The 24,518-nt window shown below is 41.4% G+C and overlaps 1 protein-coding gene across 1 annotated transcript; it reads left to right on the top strand.

Annotated features, from left to right (window-relative positions):
• Positions 1-17,550: 17,550 nt before the first annotated feature.
• Positions 17,551-22,096, top strand: TMEM200C (transmembrane protein 200C). Its single transcript, XM_030971707.1, has 2 exons — positions 17,551-17,674; positions 19,726-22,096. Exon 2 carries the CDS (start codon positions 19,768-19,770, stop codon positions 21,406-21,408), a length of 1,641 nt encoding a protein of 546 aa, XP_030827567.1. The 5' UTR covers positions 17,551-17,674; positions 19,726-19,767; the 3' UTR covers positions 21,409-22,096.
• The last annotated feature ends 2,422 nt before the right edge of the window (positions 22,097-24,518 follow it).

Consider the following 24,518-nt stretch of genomic DNA (forward strand, 5'->3'; position numbering starts at 1 on the left):
TCTTGCTAAATACCATGAAAAGTCACAGGTCGCTTCTCCATAGCAGGCAATTCAAGCAGAGCAGGACAAGAGCATGAAGTTAATTTGTGTCTACTTTATAAGACCTGTTACTTTTCACTGCATTTTTGACAAATATTATCAAATGAGTGGAGAGGCATTTGTTTCAGGGCTAGCACAAGCTAGAGGAATACCATGCTCTGTGGCATCCTGTCTGACAAAGCTGTGGGAGGAGGTGTTTTCTACTGGTGAAGTCTGAGCCATGTGAATGCTGTCCTCATGGAGGAAAGGCAGTGGTACAATATTCCTTCATGGTTTTTCCTTGAAGATAAGACGGCTTTCTATCAACATCAGAATTTACTGCGTCCATGGCTTTAGGCAGAAGCTCCTGAAGGACTGTAATAAAGCTGAGCTTACAGGGGTTGTGCCAGTACTAAAATGTCAACTTCTCAAACTCCATCTGATACTCACCCAAGCCTCAGTGTTTGAAAGGTCATAGCACCTCTTTACTAATACAAATTTACATACTCAGTTTCTGCTATAAGAAAACTATAATAAATTCTATACTACCCCTAGATGGCATAATCCCTATGGTAAATTTGTCCCAGTCTCTTTAAGATTGTATTCCCTCAATTTAATTTCACTTTCACTCAGATATCTGTAGAAATTATTTCATCAATCCACTTTTATCTGTCATGATATTCAAGAAAATAAAGTAGGTCAGTGGCCAGATAAATTTCAGTGAAAAATGAGAAATATGATCTTTTCCTCCCCTCCTTTCCTTTTCAGTCTCATTTTGGAACTGAATATTACCAAATCTTGGAAGGATGCCAAAATCCAATATTGTGCTGATGGGAACATGAATAATGTATAAAGAGACACTTCAAAGAGTGTATAAAATCTGAGGCACAAAACGTCTAACAAGGCTAAACCAAAGGCTTTGTAAAAGTTGCAGCAGAACCAATTGTTCAAGTACTCTTCAGACTGCTCCATCCCATTCACCTACAGACACTGATAAGTGACAGATTTCTTTTCAAGAAACTTCCTAGGTCCTCAGTAAAACAAAGAATGGTGTTAAAAATTCTGAATTTAGACACACACACACCAAAAAAAAAAAAAAAAAAGAGATATATTAGTTCATTTTTTGTCTGGTTGTTGCTCAAAAATAAATCCATGTTTTGTTGGGAGTCCCAAAATCACAGGGACCTAAAAGGATAGGCAAAACTCCTGGGTGAAACTAGTTATTTTCTACAAAGTTTTCTCCCCTTTCCTTTTTTATTTAATACATTGAGTACCAGATTTACACTCCACACTGTAGAAGAAGCAGAGACTCTTCTTCATAGCTCCTTACTCCCTTCCACTGACAAACATGGCTAAATGATACTACCCAAGAGTTATGGATGAATAGGTGCATTTTTTAATGAGAAGTCTTTCAAAATTATATGTTTGAATCTGTCCTGTTGTACATATGAATAGGTAATGGAGTATCAAGGTTTAAAATTCAGGATCTGCTTTAGAGAAATAATAGGTGTATCCCCCAAAATGCTTCTTTCTATTTCTGGTTTTTTTTTTGGGTTTTGCTGTTTAGTTTGTTTTTTTTTTTTTTTCAAGTAGAAGCTAAAAATGCTTCAAATACTAAAAATTATCTTGGCAGTGTTCTTCAGGAAAAAATTATTGACTATGCAATTGAAGTTATAGACTATGTAATCCATGAAACACATTGGTGACATTCACATTTTGCCCTTTGGACTAATATTCCAGGACTAGAGCTTTTAATCAGATTTCCTGAGACAAAATTGTGCATTGTTCTCTGTAAATTAGAGACAGGGTGTGAGATACTCGAAGGGAAACGTGGTGACTGTGAGTGTGAACTTGAGCCTGCTTGCCCCAGACCTCAGACTTACTTCCACAGGAGTGAATGAGAATGTGTAGAGCAGGAGAGAATAAGAAATGAAGAGGAAAAAAAAAAGGAGTGAGGGATGACACACACCTCCAGAACCCCAGTAATGAATCTATTGTAAGGCACTGGTGCTTGTCCCACTCACCCTCACTCTGTATATGCATACACGTGCACTCGGCACAGGGGAAATGATTTAAGGACTGGCCAAACTCATTGCTATATTAACTAATTGCAACTTAATTTCCAGATAAAGGGAAAACCAAGAAATGCTGTGCTTTATTATTTTGTCTGAAGCAGGGATTTCCTGGGGCTACCCTTGCTGTGGCACAGCTTGTTGCAGCATCTCTGTCTGAAGGCTAAGCCCAAAGGGAGAGTGTAGCCATATGAAAATAAATGCAAGTGATATTGTGAATATTGTAGCCCTTCACAAGATATCACTTGGAGGAAACAGACAGAAATAAAACTCAGCACTCTAAAAATATGAGTTACAGAACATGTTCTGATGATGGAGAATAGCAACAAATTAAGAACCTACGTGGCAATAACTGTGAACAATCCTCGAGTGGTTGTCCCGTCATATTCACAGAGCTGTCATTGAGGGTCAGGAGCTGTTTTCTTTATGAACAGTGCCACTCACTATTTCACTATTCAGCTGTTTTCAGTCATTGTAGGCTGAAACTTGGCATTCACATAATCAGCTCAAATGCAAATCTGTCTCTAAAAATGACTTAAATGGGTTAGGCCAAATTTAGTACTGGAGCAGTAAAAATAATAATTTAGGTATGGTTACATATTGTCTGAACAATAGAAATGTCATTTCTCACTAAATGAAAATTCAAAAGTTTTAAAATATAGCTGCCAAAAAATGTAAAAAATAGATAAAACTGTCCACATCTCAATGCATGGTAATAATAATTAAAAAAAAAAAGGCAAGCACAAGTTTTTTCTTTACCCACACAGTAAGAATAAATCTACAAATTATATCAGAATTAGCATCACACTCTGATGTTTTTCTCCTGGAATTGAATGGCCAAAATTCAGAGGATTATGGTGTAACTGAAGCCATAAGGGGGGGCATCTGGTCCTGCTTCACTTTCAGCAGGGTCCACATCCAGTGCAGGCAAGGATCCCCCATTACAGAGTGCATTACTTACAAATTCAGGTCTTAATGTGACAAAACTGAACCTAGGGCAAGAGAACAAGTGAAGACCAGCCTTTGAGCATTCTAGCTCTGTGACAAAGAGGTCAGCTTGAAAAGAAAAGGCTCTAAGCTCCAGGTGTTTCAGCATCTGTTTTTTGTAGCAACTTAGCCGGCTGCTGGTTTCCAAAACATCCAAGTTTTGGATCTAAGCCTTCTCTCATTTACACCAAGGTAAATTTATATTTGACACAGTGCAGCGGTGAGTGCAACTAAATCGTGAGAGACCTAAATCAAATGCAGTTTTTTCCTCTTCCCTTCATCTAAATACCAGGTAAGTCTTTATTCCCTACACTGCAGCTTTCACCAATGTGCTTTTGAAAAGCATTTGAGCGGGATGGCAAAAGAAAGTTATTGTCAAGACTTCATGTAAGCTGCACACCTCTTTTTCAGTCCTGTTTTCAATCCCTTTCTGGATGAAAATAACAAGCTCCTGAAAATATTTACCAAATTGGGAATAGCATTTGATTGAGATCTTCAAAAAAAGCAAAATGTTGGAACAATTATTTATAGTAAATCAAACACTTCTTATAACTGCAAGTGCCCACTTCCATGGCTCTTTCTCACCACATTTTCAAACACTTTGTAACATCACAGAGGGGAAAAAATAGTGGTTTGAATTTTTTTTTCACTATTACAGTATGTTCTGAAAGCACAGAGTTCATGACCTGCCTCACCTCATAGCCATTGGATTCCCACTGAGCTTTACTACTTAAAAAAAATAAAAATAGAGAAAGGTCAGCAGCCTTGTCAAAAAATGTAAGTGGAAATAGCTAACATGTATGAGCAAATTCTAGGCATCTCTGAATATGAAGATTTGTTTCTCCAGAGTTACAGAGCCTGTGACAAATGACCACCATGATTAATTACTCATTTTCAGCCAAGCACAAAATTTGAGTTATAATTTGTTAGAAAGAAATAGTCCCATAGAATACTTATTCAGCTGTGAAAAGGCTCAGTTTGTCATCACTTGAAACAGCCAAACAGAATAAAACAAATGGATTGAAAGGCAAATAAATTTTCAGACTGACATATTGTCCTTTTACCAGTGTCCTCACATACATCAGTAGGTGTCATATCTGATATACTGCTAGCAGGGTCATTGTTGTCATATGTTTATTAGTTTCCACAAGTAAGATTCCAACCTTATAAAATGCCAGTGTCAGTAAAAGCTGTTCAGATTTTAAAAACCTTGGCTTGAGAGATAACCTTCTATTCAAGGTCAGAACTTTAATGTTCATGTCATGCATCATTTTTCAAAAATTAAATTATATTTACATCAGTTACAGGGTTTTTAATTTTGACTCACCCATACTTTTAAGAAATGGGTCCCACAATCATTTTCAGTAATATCATGTATTAATTACTCAGTTGTGTTTAGGGCAAATAGCCACAACAAGGCACAAGCTGGAAGCATAATTTCAGAGCTGGGGCAATAATTACCTTTTCATCACCTTCTGAAGATGAATGAGTTTTGCCAGTTCTGTTGAAAGAACCACAGAACCACAGAATACATATAAGGTAAATATCAAGTTCCTAATTCTGAATGGTCCAAATTCAGTAATAAAATGTCACATTGTTACAGCATCTTCAGTAGAGTGCTGTGTTAGCCTAAAGGCTCTATGCCACCTCTTGAGTTTTCCTTTCCTCAAAATAAAAAGTCCTCTCCTTTAATAAGCAAACAGACTCCTCTTTGACCCCTAGCTGTTATACTGGAAAGCATGAAACAGATATTTGAAAGAAGGAAACTAACACTTTTGCCTTCTTTCCTGACCATTTTCCAGCTGACATTAATCCTAAGGCTATGTTGTATAGGCTTGCATTTATTTCAGGATCACAGTCTCAATATTTATTCAGGCTGTGTCCCTTGGCTTTGATTGTTCATTTTATGCTACTTCGAGACACATTCTATTTCTTCTGCTTGTCCCACAGAAACAAATATGAACAATACCCAGATAAATCCCCTTTACTTAAGTGGTTATGGGTGCTTATACTTAAGTTGGAGGCTGCAAATAAGTGGTTTAGTTGATGGATTCAAAAGAATCTTGACCCATATTTATCAGCAATGTAAAGGGCAGTCATGTTTTCTTCAGAAAAGACTAGCCTAGAAGAGATACATGTCTTGGAGACACAAATTGTGTTTTTAAAAAATGTAAGCATTTGCTCAATATAAGCTTTATCTGCTTTCCCAACTGATCACTTTAATCCATTTCTAAATCTCAGATTTAAAGAAGAAAAGTATCAGAAAAAATGGCCATGCTCTCTATTTTTTGAGACAGTGTTTTAAGAAAGTATTTTGACATTTCTCATGAAAGGTTAAACAAATTTTTCCCTTACATCTAGTTTTTCCTAGTTTACTATAACAAATCCCAGCTATGGTTTACTAGACAAATCCCAGAACAACTTCACAGCAGCTTTCTATTGGCATTATATCTCTGTTTATCAGTAGATTTTGTAGTTTGTCTTGTCAAGAAACTACTGAAAATTAGGTTCCAATCCCAGTCAGCTTTTTCTTCATGTCTGTAGCTCTTTCCATGTGAAATACATATGAAGTGTTAGATATTTTTCTAGGAGTGGGAGGTAACAGCAACACCTCTAGACAAGTGTGAGAGTGGGATTGGAAGTTGCCAGTTCTGTGATATCCTCATTATATCTATATATGAAATTCTTCATTCTGATGCACTGAAATGATTTGATCTCAAAACTCGTCACTTCCCATGTCACAAACTGTCTGCAGCTTCACTGACAGCACTTCAACAGAGCAGCACAGCCCATGTTAAAATAAACTTTACCTCCACGCTACAGTGGCAGAAGATTTAGGATGACTGTAGTGTATCAGGACCATGCAACTCTGTGGGTCTCATCACAGTAAGGAACCCCCTGGACTTTCTGCAGACGGATGTGTCCTGGCAGTGTCAAGGGGTGGAAAGGCTTTATGCAGTGCCCAGGAGTGGTTAAATGAGAGATACAAAATCCACCTTTTAATTTCTTCTAGAAATTCTACTTCAAAGTTTCCACACGTTTGGGTAATTATAGCCCACACAGAGGTTCATTTCATCTATAATTCATTAATATGTCAACAGTCCACTTAGAATAACCTCAGTTCAGGATTTTTTTATGTTTACATTTCATTCATCCCAAGGAGGAGTTTAGAGCCACGTGCGATATTTTAAGTTGTCCTCCAGGTAAAATAAATTACAAAAGCAGATGCTATAATAAGTAAACTGAGAGCGTATAGGTTTTGAGTTTCACTTGTCTGAAATAAAAAAGTCACTTTCTGTTACATCAATTTCATCATTCATTGAGGCACTTCTGAAGGTTTACACATGTATGACTAGGAACAAAATCCATTCTCTGATTTTTCACATCAATGAGTGAAAAGTTGATAAAAGAAATATCTATTCCACTGGTTCCCCAGATTGCTTTTCCATGAACACTAAGCATCCCATTTATTTTATCACTAACTCTAAAATATATGCACAAGGCTGTGGAGGATAAAAATTCCTCACAGTACAACATCTCTACAGAGTTTAATGCTCTCATATGTGTTTTCCTTGCTCAGATAATATTTTTGCATCCCTTTCATCTCAAACAACATACAGGAAAGACATTTTTCTTTAATTCCACTGATAAAGAACCCAAATCCACTTAATTTTCTTGCAACATAGCTATGTTTAATGAACCAGTACATCCCCATTTCCAGAATCCATCAGAAAGCCTACCCAAATTGGCCTTGCTCCATTACTCTCTATTTCAATTAAATTAATTGAAAAACTGACTGCTTATGAGCTGTTAGGTGTGACTCCACCTATATTCACATGACAGCATCGATCCCTTTCATGACCCTTCAATTTCCGCAGACATTTCCTCTGCATCTTTGCCTTAGTCACTCACAGGCTAATGTCTGAGAGGGTAAAAAGGGGGCCTCATCAGCTTCATGAGCATTTTGAGGATGAGGGATAGTTATCCAGTTAATGCAATAAGCTACCCAAAAAAAAACCACCCCAAATTATTTACCAATACTTTATTTTAAATAAATACATTTATTGAACAGATTTAGACAAGCATGTCCCTTTGACAATTTCAAAGTGATCTTTTATTGAAAAGTTAAAGTTAATAAGTTAATAAATTAACTTATATAAGTTAACAAAAATGAATTAATCTTATTTAAGACAATTTTTAGTTCACTTGTTTTATTATTGATGATTCTTGACCTTTTTAGTAGTTGAAGAGGTAGGGAAAACACACAGCTGAACAGTTTTACTCTTCTTGCTTTTATGAGAAAAAAACACTGAGCTCAAAGGATCAGGTTTCTACTCAATCCCATTTGACATGTCTCATATTCTTAGTAAGATTTTTCCCACCATTAGTAGTGAGGAACTTTTTTAAAAGTGAAAATGGAATTAAAAAACCCAAAACACCAAAACCAACCACAAACCAAACCCAAAAACTAAACTTCTCTACTATGAGACATTTGAGACAGAGAAGCATCAACCAGAGAGAGAACAGAAAAGGTATCAGGCTTTTATCTCTGTATTCAGAATAAGGAACAGCATGTTTTCTTGACATACTGGGACCAAATAATTGTATTTGCTGCAAGCCAAGTTTGCCATCTGTGCTATGGGATACCTCTAGGGAAGATGCAGACATGGGAGCCTTGGGAACCAGCCTGTCTCTGTGAGACAGGTAATGGTGCTCAGATGTGGATCCTGTCACAATGAAATCCCAAGAGATGAGTTCTCCTTTAAGCAAAATAATAGATTCTTTCTTTTTCAAGATGCATTTACTAAAGTTGATATCATCTACCTTCTTGTTGAGAAAAGTCGGGCATAGAGTCATGTAAATACCAAAATTTAAAGGTAAAACAGATAAGGTCTAAGCTCCCATTCACCAGCCTTTGGGTTTAAACCCATTACTTGAAATTTAATCACCCAGAGGTCATGTTCACTGTGTTATGTTCCCTTTCAGGTGACAAGAATGTGACTTGTCTCATGCTTGATAAGTCCTAAAATACACCCTTCAGTTAGTCATGCCTGATCTTTTAGGATCTTTTGTTTTCATTTTACTCCTCAGTTAGCCAGTATACTGTAAACTTTTCATAATGTCTGCATGTATTTGGGACCCCAATATGTTGCTAATGCCAATGAAGAAAGAACAATAATGTCTGCATCTCTATTGCTAAAACAAATCCTAGGCACAGCATGTGGCTAATGGTGGAAGGAAGAGTCCAAATGGATGAGTAACCAGGATAATGGGAGGAATGCCAGAACTAGAGTGAATTTCCATAGGCCACACCTAGCATTTTGTACTCCTTCTGATTCAATTCAGAATAATCCCTGCTGGAAATTTCTCCATGAAAAGCTTCCAGGAACACATCTTTTTAAATAAGGAGGTGCTTGATCTTACACATGTGCTTATCTACCATCTCCTGCATGGTTTTCCCAACCTCAGGCATAGTGCCTACTGAGGAACAGTAAATAAGGACAGCAGAGTTTCAGACAGCAGCCAAACCACTTTTACCTGTAAGCAAAGCACCTCTCATTCTGGTATCTGTGCTAAAAGCCTCATCATACAACTTCAAGGACATGTATTTCCATACCCAAATGTTCTGCAACTATTTCTTGTTATTTAAGTCACCTCTTACAATGCGATCCACTCAGGGGTTACTTGTTACTCTCAAATTGTTGCCCAATGAAATGAAACCACATGCCATTCTCCTGAAATGTTTATCTTATCCATTCTTCTCCTTCAAAAATTTTGTCTACACTTCAGCACACCCATCACTCAAATTTCTAATCAGAACTAAATTAAATTTTTGAATAGAGAGAGAAAAGGTAGCCAAGCTGAAAGGCAAATGCAGAATTCCCTCAAGGATCCATAAGTAAAATAACGATGCATGAAGTCACTGAGTGGTGTAAAGAACTAGATATTGGGACGTTGAAAGAATTATGAGATGCAAAATAGACATCTGTTGAACATGACCCTGAGATTTTTGCTTTGCTGAACTCTTATGATGTTATGCAAAAAGGCTCCAGCAGAAGCCATGTAAACAGTACAGATAAGCAGAGGGAAAAGTCAGAAATGTGAAAATCTGCAATATCAAAGCCTAAACTTTAAGTTGTTCTCTCATCACTAGGAAGAAAAAAGTAATTGCAGAAATCCACTCCCCTCAAACTGCCACTCCAGCAGAAGACCAGATCTGTCATTACTCTGGAAGTGATGTAGGCATGTCATAGCCTTCCAAAGTTAGGTGAGATAAATTTCACACACTTGAGATGGAATATGTTATACTTGAGACAGGAACTGACATAGTCTTTTGTGGTAAGGACACCTAGGAAAATCAAAAGTAATGAAGAATGTAAGTGCTTTGACAGTGGTTGAGACATCATCAGAAACTCTAATAGAGATCGTTAATTGTTTTGCCATGTACTGATTTATACCTGCAGGTTTTACTTGGAAATACCTGTGTAATATTTTCTTCCATGCTGCTTGGCTAGTTAAAAGCTAAATGAACAGTTCTTAATACATCTGTGATCCTCATTTGCTGGCTATGCATGAGTAATAAGCATTCACAAAAAAAAAAAAAAAGCACATAATAAGTGGAGGTATTGGGGCTTTTTAATCCACATGCATGACAAGCTTCATTTCACACACAAAATATTCAAACCAGCAAAGAGAAAAGAGAATGTGAAAAAGCTCTTCCCACCCTTCTGTTCAATAGCCAAACATAATCACAAATAAATTTCAGGAAAACTAAACATTATTTCAGGTTCTGTCTTTTTGAGTGCTTTAGGGCAAAATGTCCTAGTCTGCACTAATAATATCCATAAGCAAAATTCAACCAAATAACTCTCTAAAAATAACTAGATATACAGAAAAGACTGAAAATCAGCTATGTTCTGCATCACAAGATGAGGTATACATTTTGCTTCTGCATGGAATACCTGTGTTTTTCAGGAACACTCAAGATTACAGAAGCTCCCAGTGCTCCTCCTGCCTTGCTACATGAACAACACAGTTAGTGCTTGACAGCTGGGGCCAAAGCCTTGTTGCTTTACTCACATACATAATTCCCCAGTACTTACAGGCCAGCTTGTCCTTTCAGTATCTCTGCTGAAATTTTATGGCAAGTCAATTGTCTTTTCTTCAGATGTATAGATTAACTAGGTCATAACCTACCCCTGTGGGAGCATTGAAAAGACCAGCACCAGCAACATTGTTTTCGCCTGCACAATTGAAAGGTACCCTTGCTTTTTCCTTTTAAATTTAGAGAGAGTTGTGTCATAATGAAAGCAAAAGTAACAGCAAGCACACATGGTGTTGCTAATTCTTTTTCCTTTATTTCATTTCACTCTTTCATGGTAATGTTTCTTATATTAAAGAAGATTTCTATAGGCTTTCTGCTATGAATATTCCCTGGCTTGGGCAAATGTTTCCTGTAGATCTACTACATTATGTAAATTCAGCTTGCTTGTATCAATACAGAAAAGCATTACCAAGTCATACTTTATTTGAATTTTAAAATTTGAAACCTCTGAAGTTAAAAATCGCTTTGAGAACAATTAGTGTCCTGCTGGTCATTTGACTAACATAACTGAATGTTGCAAGATTACCACTCAAAATAAAAGCAGAGGTACAATCTGTGTCATGTATACCAAAAGAATAAAAATCAAGTCGTCTATGTAAAATGCTATGAATTATATTTAATAAGCAATGGCTTACAATCTGAGTCCCTAAGTGTTGTATAATTATAGAATTCAAGCTCTAGTTCTGAATAGGAGCTTTACCTCCTGTCTAGTTTTAGGACTTAACACCTACTGATCACTGTTAAATCACCATTCTACAACTTTGGGGCAAAGTTCAGTGTTATTTATGAAAATATTCTTTGCTACTTTTGACAATTATAAAAATTCAAAACACAGCATAAATGTAAGTGAAGACAAAATGTATCAGCATGCTGACCCAGGCCCTTGGGTCCAGAGCATAGAGGAGCTCAAAGAACTCTACAGTTCACTTTTTTGATACATAGATATATAGATTAACTAGGTCATAACCTACCCCAGTGGGAACATTGAAAAGACCAGCAGCAGCAACATTATTTTAGCCTGCACAATTGAAAGGTGCTGCCCTTAGCCTGGGAAGGGTTTAGCTCCTATCACACACAAAAAAACCCCCAGGCTGTTCACACCTGTGCTGCTTAGTTACAGTACTTTTCACATTTAAGAAGCGCTCTAAGAAATGCTATTGACTTTACACCAAAGACCCTTTTCTATAGAGAAGTTGCAGAAGAGCTGGAGAAACAAGGTAGCTCTTTTCCTGACAACATAAAGATTCCTACAACAGAGTCCTAAATATGTTTTTTGTGTTCCTTCATGTTCCCATGTGCCATTAAACCTTGAATTTGACCTTGAATTTTGAACAGATCTTGTATTACTCTGATACTGGTAGCAATGAATCTTAAAGAATATTCACAATTCATCGGGGCAAACTGACCCTAAAAATAGACCCTAAAAACTATTTCTATTGAATAAGTACTCTATGTTAACTTCTTGTGTCTCCACAGTGGTGATGACAAGTGTAGGGTAGACTAAAAGACTGTTTGCAGGTCATGAAGGAAGGAAAACGACAAAACAAAGAAATTAGGTCAAAAATTTGGGTTAATCTCTCTTGACAGCATACAAAAAAGATATTATGATAGTTTCAATTTATTAAATGCTAAGTTAATCCTTTAATAATGTAGGGTAAAACACCTACCAAACTGCACAAGTATGTGAGTATGTGGGGAGTGCTGGTCTAAGAAAACACTGCTTATGAAAGAAAGAATGCAATCAGTGTTTCACTCTCCTGACTGATAGACTGTGCTTTCATGGAGATTACTGCAAGTCATTTTAATATTAATTCCAAATGTGATTATGATTGCTTGCTTTGTTCCAGTGTCTCACCAGACCAGTCAGGAATCTCCCCATCTGACACTGACATTGTGTATTCTGTATAATGAAAAAGCAGCCCTGCTCCCCAGCAGCCTGAGGAAATGCTGGGAAGCAGCAGGTGCATCCCCAAGAAACAGGGGAAAACATTAAGATAATTGAAATTGTAGAATACCTCTAAAGTAGTCAGGGTTGTGTGATGGTGGTTACTTGTGGTTGACTAACCCAGGTCATGGACTGGATGGACAAACTCTACTTCATGGATGTCCTATCCCCATGTGGAGGAGGCAATCTGCTCACCTTTCCCCCCTGATTATTTCTTCTTGAGCTGTTTCCATATTGCCAGGACTCTCTGATTTTGGGACTTGCAATAGACAATGCAGATAACAGGCAGGAGCGTTTTTCTCCTTGATGAAAAAAAATTTTGCTCAGAGTTGCAAAAATGCTGGTATCAAGTTTGTTTTTGAACATGTACAATTTTAAATTACCAAGGCTAAAAACCTGTCTAACACTTATCATCCTAGGTGAAAAAAAGACAGAGGTTATTTGTTCATTCTGATGTTCCCTTCCTACAAACAAGTGGTTTTGCATGCATGTGGTGCACTTTTAATGTAGTATATAACAAAATAAATGTTCAACCCCCTGTCCAATATGCTTTGGCATTATTTCTCATAGGCTAATGCTCTCCCAGTGACTCCAAATGCTGCTTTGAAGGCTAGAAGATAATGCAAGCTATTTTATGAACTTTCCTTACAAAATACACACTCACATAATTTGCTGTGGATTTTCAATTAAACAACAAAAATGTTCAAAAAATAATAAAGTTCTAAGTATGAAACAACTGTAAACACATATGTCATTGGAGCTAGGGTCAAGCATCTTTGGGATGGTCTCCATCTGAAAGAACTTATATCATACAGCAGCTACAGAAGTGGAAGGAGAACACCTTGAAAAAATAAATTTAAAAAAAGAAGTAATTTCAATTATTTGGGGGAAACACTGCACTGTTCTTCCCACCCAGGCAAATAGTTTGGGAATTTTTCCTGATTGGCTTCTATGTGGTTTTGTCCACAAATAACGCACAAAATTTTTTGCAGTTACTTGCAGTTGTCTTGTATCAGCAAATCAAAAGTGAAGGCAAATAACATGGCTGAATAGCTCCTACTTATTTTTAACCATCTGAGAAGTCAAGCACAGAACATCTAAGAGAAAGTGAGTGACATCTGCCCCTGAGCGTGCTTCATAACCTCCGGGTGTGACCGTCACAGGCTTCCTGCAATATGTCACAACTGACCCAGGAGCAATTCACATTCTGTCTCCTCTAGTTTCAAGTGTTTCACCAGATGTCAGTTAAAAATGCACATATTTATAAAGTGGTTAGTGTAATTAATGCCTCAAAAATAAAAAAAAAAATCTTTTAATCGGGAATGACAGTAAGAACCAGAGTAAGATAAACTAGTAGTTTCTTTCATTATTTTTTCTTTTTTATTGTGAAAAAGATTGTTCACCTGAAAACATTCATTCCCTTTACCTTTCAATCACCAGATTTGATGGCTGTGTATTACTTTACCCAGGCAAATGTTCCCAGTAATATGTATGTCTGCTATAATTAATTTTGAAAGAAGAGCAGACATGCAAATTGCCATTCACTCTCAGCAGATTATCTACACCCAGACTTGCTAAACAGTGAAAAGCAAAGTTGCCTCTGATTGTACCAAATGTCAAATAAGCTGGATGACTCTAACACACAATGCAGATTCACTGTGTTTGATGTAGGTTTGTAAGGAATTAAAACATATATTTCCTCAGTGAGATAATTTGTCATGGTTCATTCTCAATGCTGCTCTTTTGTTATCAAACAACGCATTTGTTATCAAATCATCATTAGCTATACCAGAGCCTCCACCATTAATCATATCAGAATTTCCACTGCCATGGGAAACAAGCAAACAAACAAAGTATATGAGGATAAGATTAGGAAAGAAACTGACCCCAACCACTCACCCCTCTGAGACCAGTGGCTGGACTTGGAGTGATGCTCTTACAATTTTCCCAGCTATTAAATAAGACGAAGATATGAATTCCAATTTAAGGAATAAAGACACAGAAAACCTTGGCATTTAGTATAATATACTGCGAAGCATATGTAGAAAATGCCTATCAGCTCTTGTTTTTATCAATGTAATAAATTAGCTAATTAAAAATAGCTAAATAAGCTATTATTTGTAGCTTAAAAATGGACTTGCAGGCTAGAGCTACTGTTTTGACTGGAACTCATTCTGCTAGCAGGGTGTAAGTTAAGATAGCAATGACCATTCTGTACTTCTGTTACTCTGTGCCTGAGAAATTGTAAAGGAAAGTTCCTGGGGAAAACCTGAAACCTATGCAAAATGTCTCTCTTATACTTTTTATACTACACTACTTTTTATACTACACTATACACTACCTTTCTGTATTTATCCTTTTTATCTGGTGTTCAGATTGCACTTATAACAAGCAAGGGCCTTCTCTCTGTTTTGTTGGATCTCTGCACTGAGAACTGCAGGTCTGTGTTTGGAACCCAGAGATGTCACAGTATTTCAGAGAAGTACACCAAGTACTTTAGGTTGTCTTCTGAATTGCTTTTGGACCTTGAGCCTACTGAGGGCTGAGATATATTAACTTGGCTACACATCTCCTGGGTGCCCAGCCAGCCTGGGATGGAACATATTCAAATGGATAAACTAAAACTGATGGCAGTACTGATGTACCAAAGCATGCCCTGACAAGGACCAGATAAAGGTTATCATCTTATGCACAAACAACCCATGAAACCAAGTATGTGCTTTAAAATGGGAGAGGGAGAGGGAGAGGGAGAGGGGAGGGAGAGGAGAGGGAGGAGGGAGAGGGAGAGGGAGAGGGAGAGGGAGAGGAGAGGGAGAGGGAGAGGGAGAGGGAGAGGGAGAGGGAGAGGAGAGGAGAGGAGAGGAGAGGAGAGGAGAGGAGAGGAGAGGAGAGGAGAGGAGAGGAGAGGAGAGGAGAGGAGAGGAGAGGAGAGGAGAGGAGAGGAGAGGAGAGGAGAGGAGAGGAGAGGAGAGGAGAGGAGAGGAGAGGAGAGAGAGGAGAGGAGAGAGAGGAGAGGAGAGGAGAGGAGAGGAGAGGAGAGGAGAGGAGAGGAGAGGAGAGGAGAGGAGAGGAGAGGAGAGGAGGTTTTAAGCAGGGAAAAGAAAAGGAAAAGGAAAATAGTAAAGGAGATAGGAAAGGTAGAAGGAGAAAGGGGGAAAGAGAAATGAGAAATGAGAAGAGGGAAAGGAGAAAAAAACATAGCTCAAATACACTCTTTGCAATTCCTAAAAATTATTTATTTTCACCAAGGTTAAGGATAAGTGCACAACACCATGTAGAAAGTTATACAAGTAAGATGGGAGCAGAGCCTTCCAGCAGTGCTCAGCAGTCAATGCAAACACAGAGTTACAAGTTCACTTGGGCAGCCAGTAAACCAGACCATTAGGGAAGCTGCCTTTTGCAACCACTCCACTTCTGGGAACATAAAAATCCATATCAACTAAAAATTAAATAAACCCTTCATTAAAGCCCCAAAAGCTTTTTTTCAACAAGAAGAACCTGTAGGATAGGTAGGGATACATAACTTGGCCAAGTAGTTTGCTGTGAGGGATTCAGCCTACCATTGTACAACTGGTTCTTAACACATAGAGCAAATTAAGAGTACATTGATAGCTGCCACAGAACACCACCTTCAGAAGCTTTCCATCCAACAACATATTTCTTGTTTTCCAGGATTTGGCCTCACCTACAACACATTTTGCTAAGAGTTATTTGAAAACTGTAAATGTGATGATAGCCCAATCACTCAAAACTTAAGCAATGAAAATATGGCCAAAAAAGAGCTGTTGTATAAAGAAGATAGCTAAATAGAATGGTTTAGTTTGACAGAAATAGAAAATATGACTCAGATAGGGAAAAGAGTTCTTTGCCCTTTAAAAAATCAGTCCTGTTCTTCCTCTCTCTCTTACACAGGAGTATTTCAGGGAGAGTCTGGTGATGCTGCATTATTGATGTGATACAGGTCTCCAGTGGAAACAGATGTGATATGTTTGGTTTCCTCTGATAGCCTGGGCTGAACACAAAGCAAATTACTGAGTGTCAGAAGACTTGGGTTCAAAGCACATATTTAAAAGAAATTCTTAAATAATAAATCTTAAATTTCAAGCCTGTTGCATAACCAAAAGTTATATATGCACTAAAAAAATATGTCCCAAATGATTTTGCTGAGACAAACTGCAAATGACATTAAAATGCATATGTGCAGCTTCAGGATTTGTTTGGTCTAAAACCAGGTACTGATGGTTGGAGTGAAAGATGCAAAATAGCATGGTCTGGGTGAACATAGAATTGCAGAATTGTTGAGGCTGGAATACATACAATTTAATTGAATATGCATAACCTCTCTGAGAATTTTCCTGATCTGTGTTGGAACCCTTATTTTTAAAAACATAATTTGACAAATTTTGTCATTATTGTTCTTTGCTTTCTGCCAGGCTGTTTTATCCACAGTCTTCCACACAAGAGGTCATGTAGAGGTAGAAGAAAGCTGGTTTTGCTCAGGCTAGGTAAAACTCCAGCTTCAAAAGAACTCTAAGGCTACTGTACAAAACCCCAAGTTTTCAGTCTATCCACCCCAGCAAACACTCTTATGTACATTCAGGAGCAACCCCAAGCCACAGGATGAGTTTTCTGTATTTACTGAAAAACCTGCCAGAGATTTGCTTTTCTAGATCATGGCAAACCTCTAAGAAGACTGAAGCAATCAGCAGCAATCTCCTCCCAAGAATACATTGTGAATAAGTGCAGCGCTGTGACGGGACATGTTAGATTACGTCTCCATAAGGTGATAGCTGCAATTTAATCACTTTTCAGAAAGTAGCTCAAAAGAGAACATTATTTCCCATTCTCTGCTGAAATGGAGAGATTCAGGGTGACACCATCGATGGCTTTCAGCTGCCACTTTCTTCTTCAGCCTCTTGCTTCATCTTTTCACCTGCTTCTTGACTTTCTCCATAAGTATTCTGGCAAACTTGGGCGGGGAAAAAAACCCCAAAGGTGAGGTGGCTGAGGATGAGGCTGCCAGGACGGGAGTGGTGGAAAGGAGCCCGGAGGCTGTCGCGGCGCTCGGGGCGGGCCCTGAGCGGGCGGTGCCGCCGGGCGGCGGGGCGCGGCGGCGGCGGGCGGGCGCAGGTGCGCAGGTGGCGGGGGCGGCGGCTGCCCTGCCGCAATTTCCCTGTGTCACGGCTCCCGTCGCTTGGCAACGGCGCCGGGTCCGGCCGGCAGCCGCGGAGCCGCGCTCCGCCCGCAGCGGCGGCACCGGCACCGGCACAGGCGGCTCCGCCAGGGGGCGGGCGCGCTGCTGCTGGGGGCGGCCCCGCGGCGGGGAGGATGCGGCGTGGCCAGGGGGCAGCGCTCCCGCGGAGCTGCCTGAAGAGGCAGCCGGCCGCGGCGGGGCCGAGGGGGCGCCCGGCGCTCGGCCCAGCCCCGCCGCCCGTCCGCCCGGGGCCGTGAGCGGCGGCGGGGCGGGGATGCTCGCTCGGGCTGGAAAGTTTCTTCCCCACGGCGGCTCGCCCGCTTTCCGCCCGGACTTCTCCTCGGCCCTCCTCGGTAAGTGACCGCGGCACCCCCGTCCTGAGCGGGGGCTCCGTCCGTCCCCGACCGGCGGAGCTGGGCGCTGTGCCGCGGCGGCGGGAGCCAGCGGCCGGACCGCCGGAGCCAGCGGCGCCCCAGCGGCCGGTGCCGGGCGTCCCGCCGTCCGGAGCCCAGTGAGTCCCTCGGGCGAGCCCGGGGAAGGAGTTAAGCCGGGTGCTATTAGTAGTGTTACAGCAGTGTTTGGGCTTTGCCAGGCAGGGTCGTGGTGCGTGCAGGTCCGGCTGCCGTGGTGGATCGGGGGTCTCGGTCCGTTCGTGCGGGACGCGGGTCCAGCCCCCGCGGCTCCCGACCGGGTGGTTTCATGGCACTGCGGCCGCTGGTGGTGGCCGGAGGCGCGGCCGTGCCCTCCTTCGCCTGCCGAGCGCTGCTCTCGCCATCGCCGAAAGTAAGTGCCAGGCGATGCCGGACTGGGAGCGTTCCTCGGAGCTGATGACCATCTGTTATCATCGTGGAGAGGAGACGGGCAGCTGGCTAGTGGGGCAGCAGAAAATGAGATCAAAAAATCGGAAATTACAGCAAAGCATGCCCTGAAAATTACACTTTTGCATCCACAAAATGTGCTCTTCCCCCCATTTTTAATAGAAATAATAGTTCAGCCATAGGAAAGAAAAATCTCTGCTCTTTGTTTTGAGCGTGCAGTACCTCGGAGAGTAATTTAACAACGTCCTTGCTGACAACACCCATCTTTTTTTTCTGGGGAAAATACAAACAGAGTAAAGGGGACACAATATTACTGCATATATGGCAATTCTGGCATTAGAACAGAAAAGGCATGATATTTAAAGGCTGAACAGTCAAAGAAGGGCAAGGGGGGTTTTTTTAGGTGCTTACTTAATTGCCTTTCGGTGCAATTAATTGAACTTTGTGAGTCGCATTATATTCAGTGATGTCATCTTTTGCCCCGTCAAAGAAAAAAAATAATAGGATGCTCAGAAAGAGAAAAGGGGGAGGGGATCCTGCTTCTCAGTATAATGAAGAAATAGGTTCCAAAAAGAATTGCACAGTGCAGAAATGCTCCTACACACTGTGTGGTTTAGCTCAGATCACGGGAACAGAGAGATGAGTTCTGGTGGTCCAGTAAGACAAAAGCCACAAATGCTCAGTGTTTAGTCCTCTGCCAGTTTCCCTGCAAGCACTCTTTAGGTGCTTTCCCCAGGTGACTCATGGAGTTTCACTTCTCTAATAGGATTTGACCTTCCGTCTCTTACCTGCCAGCCATCTCCCCTTTCTGAGGGCAGGGGGGAGGGAGTTGAATTTGTCCGTGTTACATAACAGTTACCTGGAACATTGCACATGTTCCCAAACTAGGGATGCCTCTGGACCGCAGGCAATAGATGAATTCCTAATATTGCAGATCAAGTGCAAATGGCTAGGAAAAAAACTTTTCACAAAGCACCACTTTCCAGTGTTTAAATGTTTCCTTTGTGCATTTCACAGTAATTCCTTTCCCACTCATTTAAGCAAGATATGTCATATGCTTAACCCTCCCTCCAGTAAGGTGTAAGTAGAGTAATGAAACAAATGGTATCTATAGATCAAATACACTGCCTTCCTACTTTTATTTCTCCCATCCCCTCAAACCCTGCATGACATCACTAACCACAGTTAGTGTGCACTGTAACCCCAGAACGTATCAGAGAGTGGGGCTTGGCGTCCTCTGAGCTCTGTTGCTTTGCAGACCCCTTCTGAGATGAGTGAGATCTTTTTTTGTTCACTGTAGTGGATACTACTAGGTTTGTCATTTACCTGGAGTATAAAGTAATTATTTAGCTGTTTGGCAACAGTATAGTGGGACATGCAGCTGCTTTGATGCTGCTGTTCTGCCCATTTCTTTCTCACACCCAGGAGCTGTGTGGGCAAGGTAGATCTGCCTGTTGGTGTCAGCCTCCATCCCACTCGTTCAGAGTTTTAGTTACCAGGACTTTGAAGGAGGAAAAGCAAGCAGAGACATCTCTTGTGCTGCAGGTCTGTCCTTGGTTCTCATCCTCTTCTTCCTTTCACTGCAGGAGCTGGAGTGGCCGTGGGGGGCAGTGCACTGGTAGCCAGCCATGATTGCCACTGGAGGCCTCCTGAGGATCTCAGCCAGGAAACAGGATCCCTTGAAACCCCAGAGCCAACTCCCCAAACGCAAACGCAAGGCCAAAAAGAAGCGCAAGAATGACGTGGTGGTGGTGAAAGGCAAGCTCAAGCTGTGCTCCCTCTCGGGGTTCATCGCCCTCTGTGGCATCCTGGTACTGCTGGTGGGCATTGCCTTGGCTGTGGTGGGCTACTGGCCAAAGCCCAGCCAGGTGTACAGAGAGAGCAGCTTTGGCAAGGGCCGGCACCCAGCACCACAGGGTGGCACCCATACGAACCGCTCCCAGAGCCAAGGAAGGCTGCAAGCAGGGATCCACCTGGAGTCACCCCCTGGAGCCAACACCTCCACCACTGCTGCCCCTGGTGGGTCCGCCCCTACTTCCTCATCCCCCCAGGCCTCAGCGGGTTTCCTTTTCCGTCTTTTCTCGAGCTACTTGCATTCGGACAAGCTGAAGGTGCTGGGCCCTCTGATCATGGGTATCGGCATCTTCCTCTTCATCTGCGCCAATGCGGTGCTGCACGAAAACCGTGACAAGAAGACCAAGATCATCAACCTGCGTGACCTCTACTCCACCGTCATCGATGCCCACAGCCTTCGGGCCAAGGATGGAGGCACCCCGGCCTCAGCCCCTCTCAATGGCTTTGTCAACTACATGCAGTCCCGGGGCCTGGAGCTAAAGCCTGGTGGGGAAGGCCTGGGTGCTGCAGCCATGCTGGCCAAGAGCTCGTGGCCACCAGGACTGGGTGTCTCCCTTTCCCCACCGGATCTGGTGTCCTCACCGCAGCGTTCCTCCTTCTGCAGCCCCCCGCAGCCACCCAGCCTGGCTGAGGCTGTGTACAGCATCTGCCGGGAGCGTGCTGCCCTTGCTGGCCGCCCCGTCACCAGCCCACCCTGCAGCCCAGTGGGCAGCTGTGAGCGCTGCAGCACAGCCAGCTCCATCGTCGGCTCTTCACTGAGCACCTTCACCCTCCTGCCCTTGGGGCCAAGCAGCGGAGGGGGAGGCTGGCAGAGACCACCTGGGGAGCGGGGAGCCCAGGAGATCCCACGGGGGGAGTTTGAACTGAGCCTAACTGACCTCAGCAGCAGCCCCATCAAGGGAGGCTGTGGGACAAGGAGGCCCAAGCTGGTTCTCAGGCGGCAGAGCACCAGCTGCTTGCCCGATGCCAGGTGTCCCCTTTCCCCAGAGCCACCTCGGTCACCAGCTGTCAGGAGGGTCCTGGAATCCAGTCTCTTGGTAAAGGCGTCTCCTAGCTACTCTGAATCTCTAGATGTGGGGGGATCGCCCCCTTCAGCTGCTCCTGCCATCACCAGGACAGACTCCCAGAGCTCCCAGTCTGAGCCTTCCAGCAGCAATAAGGGCTACAGCCACTTGGAGGAGGCAGGCACCTCCTTGGAGTCAGTTGCCAACACCACAGCCAGTAAAATTCAGGACTGTGAGGAGGAACCAGTTGATCAGATGGACCCCCTCAAGGCTACCAGCAGAGAACAAACAGGGGAGCAATCCCAGCAAACTCAAAGACAGTACACAAATAAAGAGAAACTCTTTATGATTTCTAGGTCACATGCTGCATTAGGGCTGGAAGATGGGGAACTGGAGAGTACGGGCATCTAAATAAAACAGAGACAGCAAGAGGACACCTTGCATCCCTCCACACCTTCCCCGCTTCTTCATCTCCTTGTGGACTAGGAAAACAATCAATATCCAAAGAGCTGCACTATGTTATCCTTGAAAATTGAATTCCATAGATCCTGTAGATGACTTCAGGAAGAAAAAAGAAAATCCTTTCTGTCTATTCGTGATTGTATGTTTCATGCAAGCCAAATTGTATTAAATGTCCACAGTCCAGCAAGTTCTTTGGATCAGGTTAATACAATTTTGGATGATATAGCTGTGCACTTTACTGTTTTGATTTTAAGTGCCCCTTCTTCTCCTCTGATTTCTTTCTTGCTAATTTGCTACTAACTGCTTGAAAGCTGCAGGCACCTTTTTAAGCTCAAAAGCAACGTGGTCTTCAGAAAGAAAACCGAGCTCTCTCTTTGTTTTGGTTCAATTACTAAAATGTTTGCAAGGCCTTAAGGATGACGTACCTTGACAAAGAATGAGTTTGTTTAAATTCTGGAAAAAAATGACAGTTTAGAAGAGACTGGAGCAGAACAGAGCTCTGACGATTTAGTTAAAACCATTACATTCCTGAATCCAAAATACATATTACTACATGATACTTTATCAAAGTATTATTACACATGTATTGACTAATAGCATTAAAAGATGTTTTTTAATAAAATATTTACAAAAAAAACCTACAAAGAAATTTCTTTATTTTGGTAAGTAATTACAGATATCACAAACGGTTTCATTTTATACTGTAAAAGATTATAGAAATGCTATGAAGCCAAAGGCTTGCTTTATACTTTTAAGGAGGTAATTAATAATTTATGTGTAATTTTCAAATAAATACTGGTTCAGTTCTTGAGAAACCACACTGTAATTCAACCAGCAGATTCTGTCTCCATTTCTGACAGTGCTCTGTGACAGACAGCCTAAGAAATGTGACATCTTGACATGCTAAGGGAAAAAAAAATTTAAACATTTGATCTTCTGTTCATATTAGGGGTTTTTGTGAGATTAATCTTGAACTGCATCATCTTCCTTCTGGATTTTTCAGTTCCCTTATAACTGTTGCATTAAGCCTTTCTGCTGTTGCGGTTCCTATTCGTGAATGCATGTGCATAAGCTTAATTTTAAGGCATAATGATAACCCTGTCAGTGTCATAGCAGCTGGCTGTGCTGAAGTCAGCAGCAGTTTCTCACTGAGTTCAGCATGATGAGGATTTCTTCCTGCATGAGAAGAGTATCAGGTTTCCTGAAGCCTGGAGAATACCTTGGCTGTAGGCAGAGTTTTGGTAAATTGATGAGCTGTTTCATTTTCCTAGCTGCAGCATGGCAGCCACTTGTGTTTTGTCAAAACAGCTTTATGCACTCAGGAGATTTTGTCAATACTTCTGATTTTAAATATGGATGTGGCATTTCTCTACTATGGGAAGAGAAATCGACATTAAACAAACACAATGTGTAGGCAGACAGAAATCTTTCTGCTGCAATTAAAATTTTTCGTGTGGTTCCATGTTTTAAAGTGCTTAGCTACATATTTACTTACATTACAGTAGATTGCAACATGGACTATAACTATCACTAAATACAATTGCATTTAATAAGCCTGCAAAATTCTGTAATAAATAAGACTAACTTAAAAGAAAACAAGAAAAGAAAGAATAATTTGCCATGTAAGATTCTTGAAACTGGAGAAGCAGAAGGTGCTTGTGCTCGTGCTTGTTCTCTTGAGCAAGAGAGACATCCAGGTGGCAATATCTTTCCTCCTGTCAGTGGTAACCAGTGCACTGACAGTATGAATGTCAGTGTGGTGTTTTTTCCTGCTAAACTGCTAGCACACAGCTGACAAAAATCCACTGTAAAACTGCTTGGATTGGCATGGGGTTGGATTAGGCACCACAGGAAGTGGTGAGCAGGTGGCTCGGCTGGTGCTGGCGTATGCATAGATCACTCCTGTCAGTTCTCCATGGGCATGTGCTTCTGCTCCTTCTCCTGTGACTTCCAGCAAGACTTATGAGATACATGTGAGCAGAGTTACCTGGTACTGATGTGGATTCTAGTTATTGACAGAGCTGAAGACATCCTGTTTGTTATTTTTCACACTAAAACCTTCCATGGAGGTGAAGGGAAAAGACAGGTTCTGTGCTACTTACCGGGGCATGGAATCCTCATGAAGATGTGACAGGAGTTTGTTTTATTCCAAGAGGGGGAAACAAGCTTTTTAAAATATTCTCAGTAAATATTTCTTCTGTCATTTGAAGTGTGCTCTGAAAAAAACCCCACCAAAAAAAAAAAACCCCAGCTTTAAAAATCCTTTGGTTACTCCTTAGATTGATTTAAATCAAAGCAGGCCAGTAATTATTCTGATGATTAATTTACTGCAAAGTCTTTTGAATGACAAAATTACACCAGTTTGTGTTTAATAAGTAAAATTATAGCTTGTTCCTCTGTTGTCAAAAAAGATGTGAAACATGAACTTTCGTCAGTTGAGCTGGATTTTTTAATAACAGCAGCAAGAAGTGATTTTCTAGCATATAAATTACTTAGCGGAGAAAGCTGCCTCTCTGTCTTTGCAAGTCATTATTTTTTGCAGATTTATGACTTAAAACTATTTGTTGAGCAATTTGTGCAGGGATGGAGTTGGAGTCAGAAAGCTTTGTTTAAATTCAAGCTGGTCAAGTTATTCCAACACCGCAATGTTGGACAAGGACTGAGATTGATTCAATCCCTGTGCACCACCTGTGCCTGATGCTAGCACAAGCAGCTGGTAAAGAGCTGAGCCTTTCCTGGTGTGACCCACAGGTGATGGGGGTGATGGGGTTTGTGCTTTGACTGGCTCTTGAGTATCTCTGAGCTGGCCCTGACTGCTTCTCAGCACTACCAGCTGCCTCTTGGCCATCATTTGCACATCCTGTCAAAGGATGTTTGTTCATTTTCGTCCAATCTAGTCTCTTCCTTCTAGCCTTCCTCTCTGGTGTCCTGCCACCTAGTGCTTCCTCCACAGTCCTTGACAAGAACCAGGAACTGCCTCTGCTTGCCAGTATACAGCTTCCTGCATGTTGCAGGAAGAGATAGGCTGTCACATATGTTTATTAAGAAGTATTTCATTA

The sequence above is a fragment of the Camarhynchus parvulus genome, chromosome 2 (genome assembly GCF_901933205.1).
Source record: "Camarhynchus parvulus chromosome 2, STF_HiC, whole genome shotgun sequence".
Taxonomy (NCBI): Eukaryota; Metazoa; Chordata; class Aves; order Passeriformes; family Thraupidae; genus Camarhynchus; species Camarhynchus parvulus.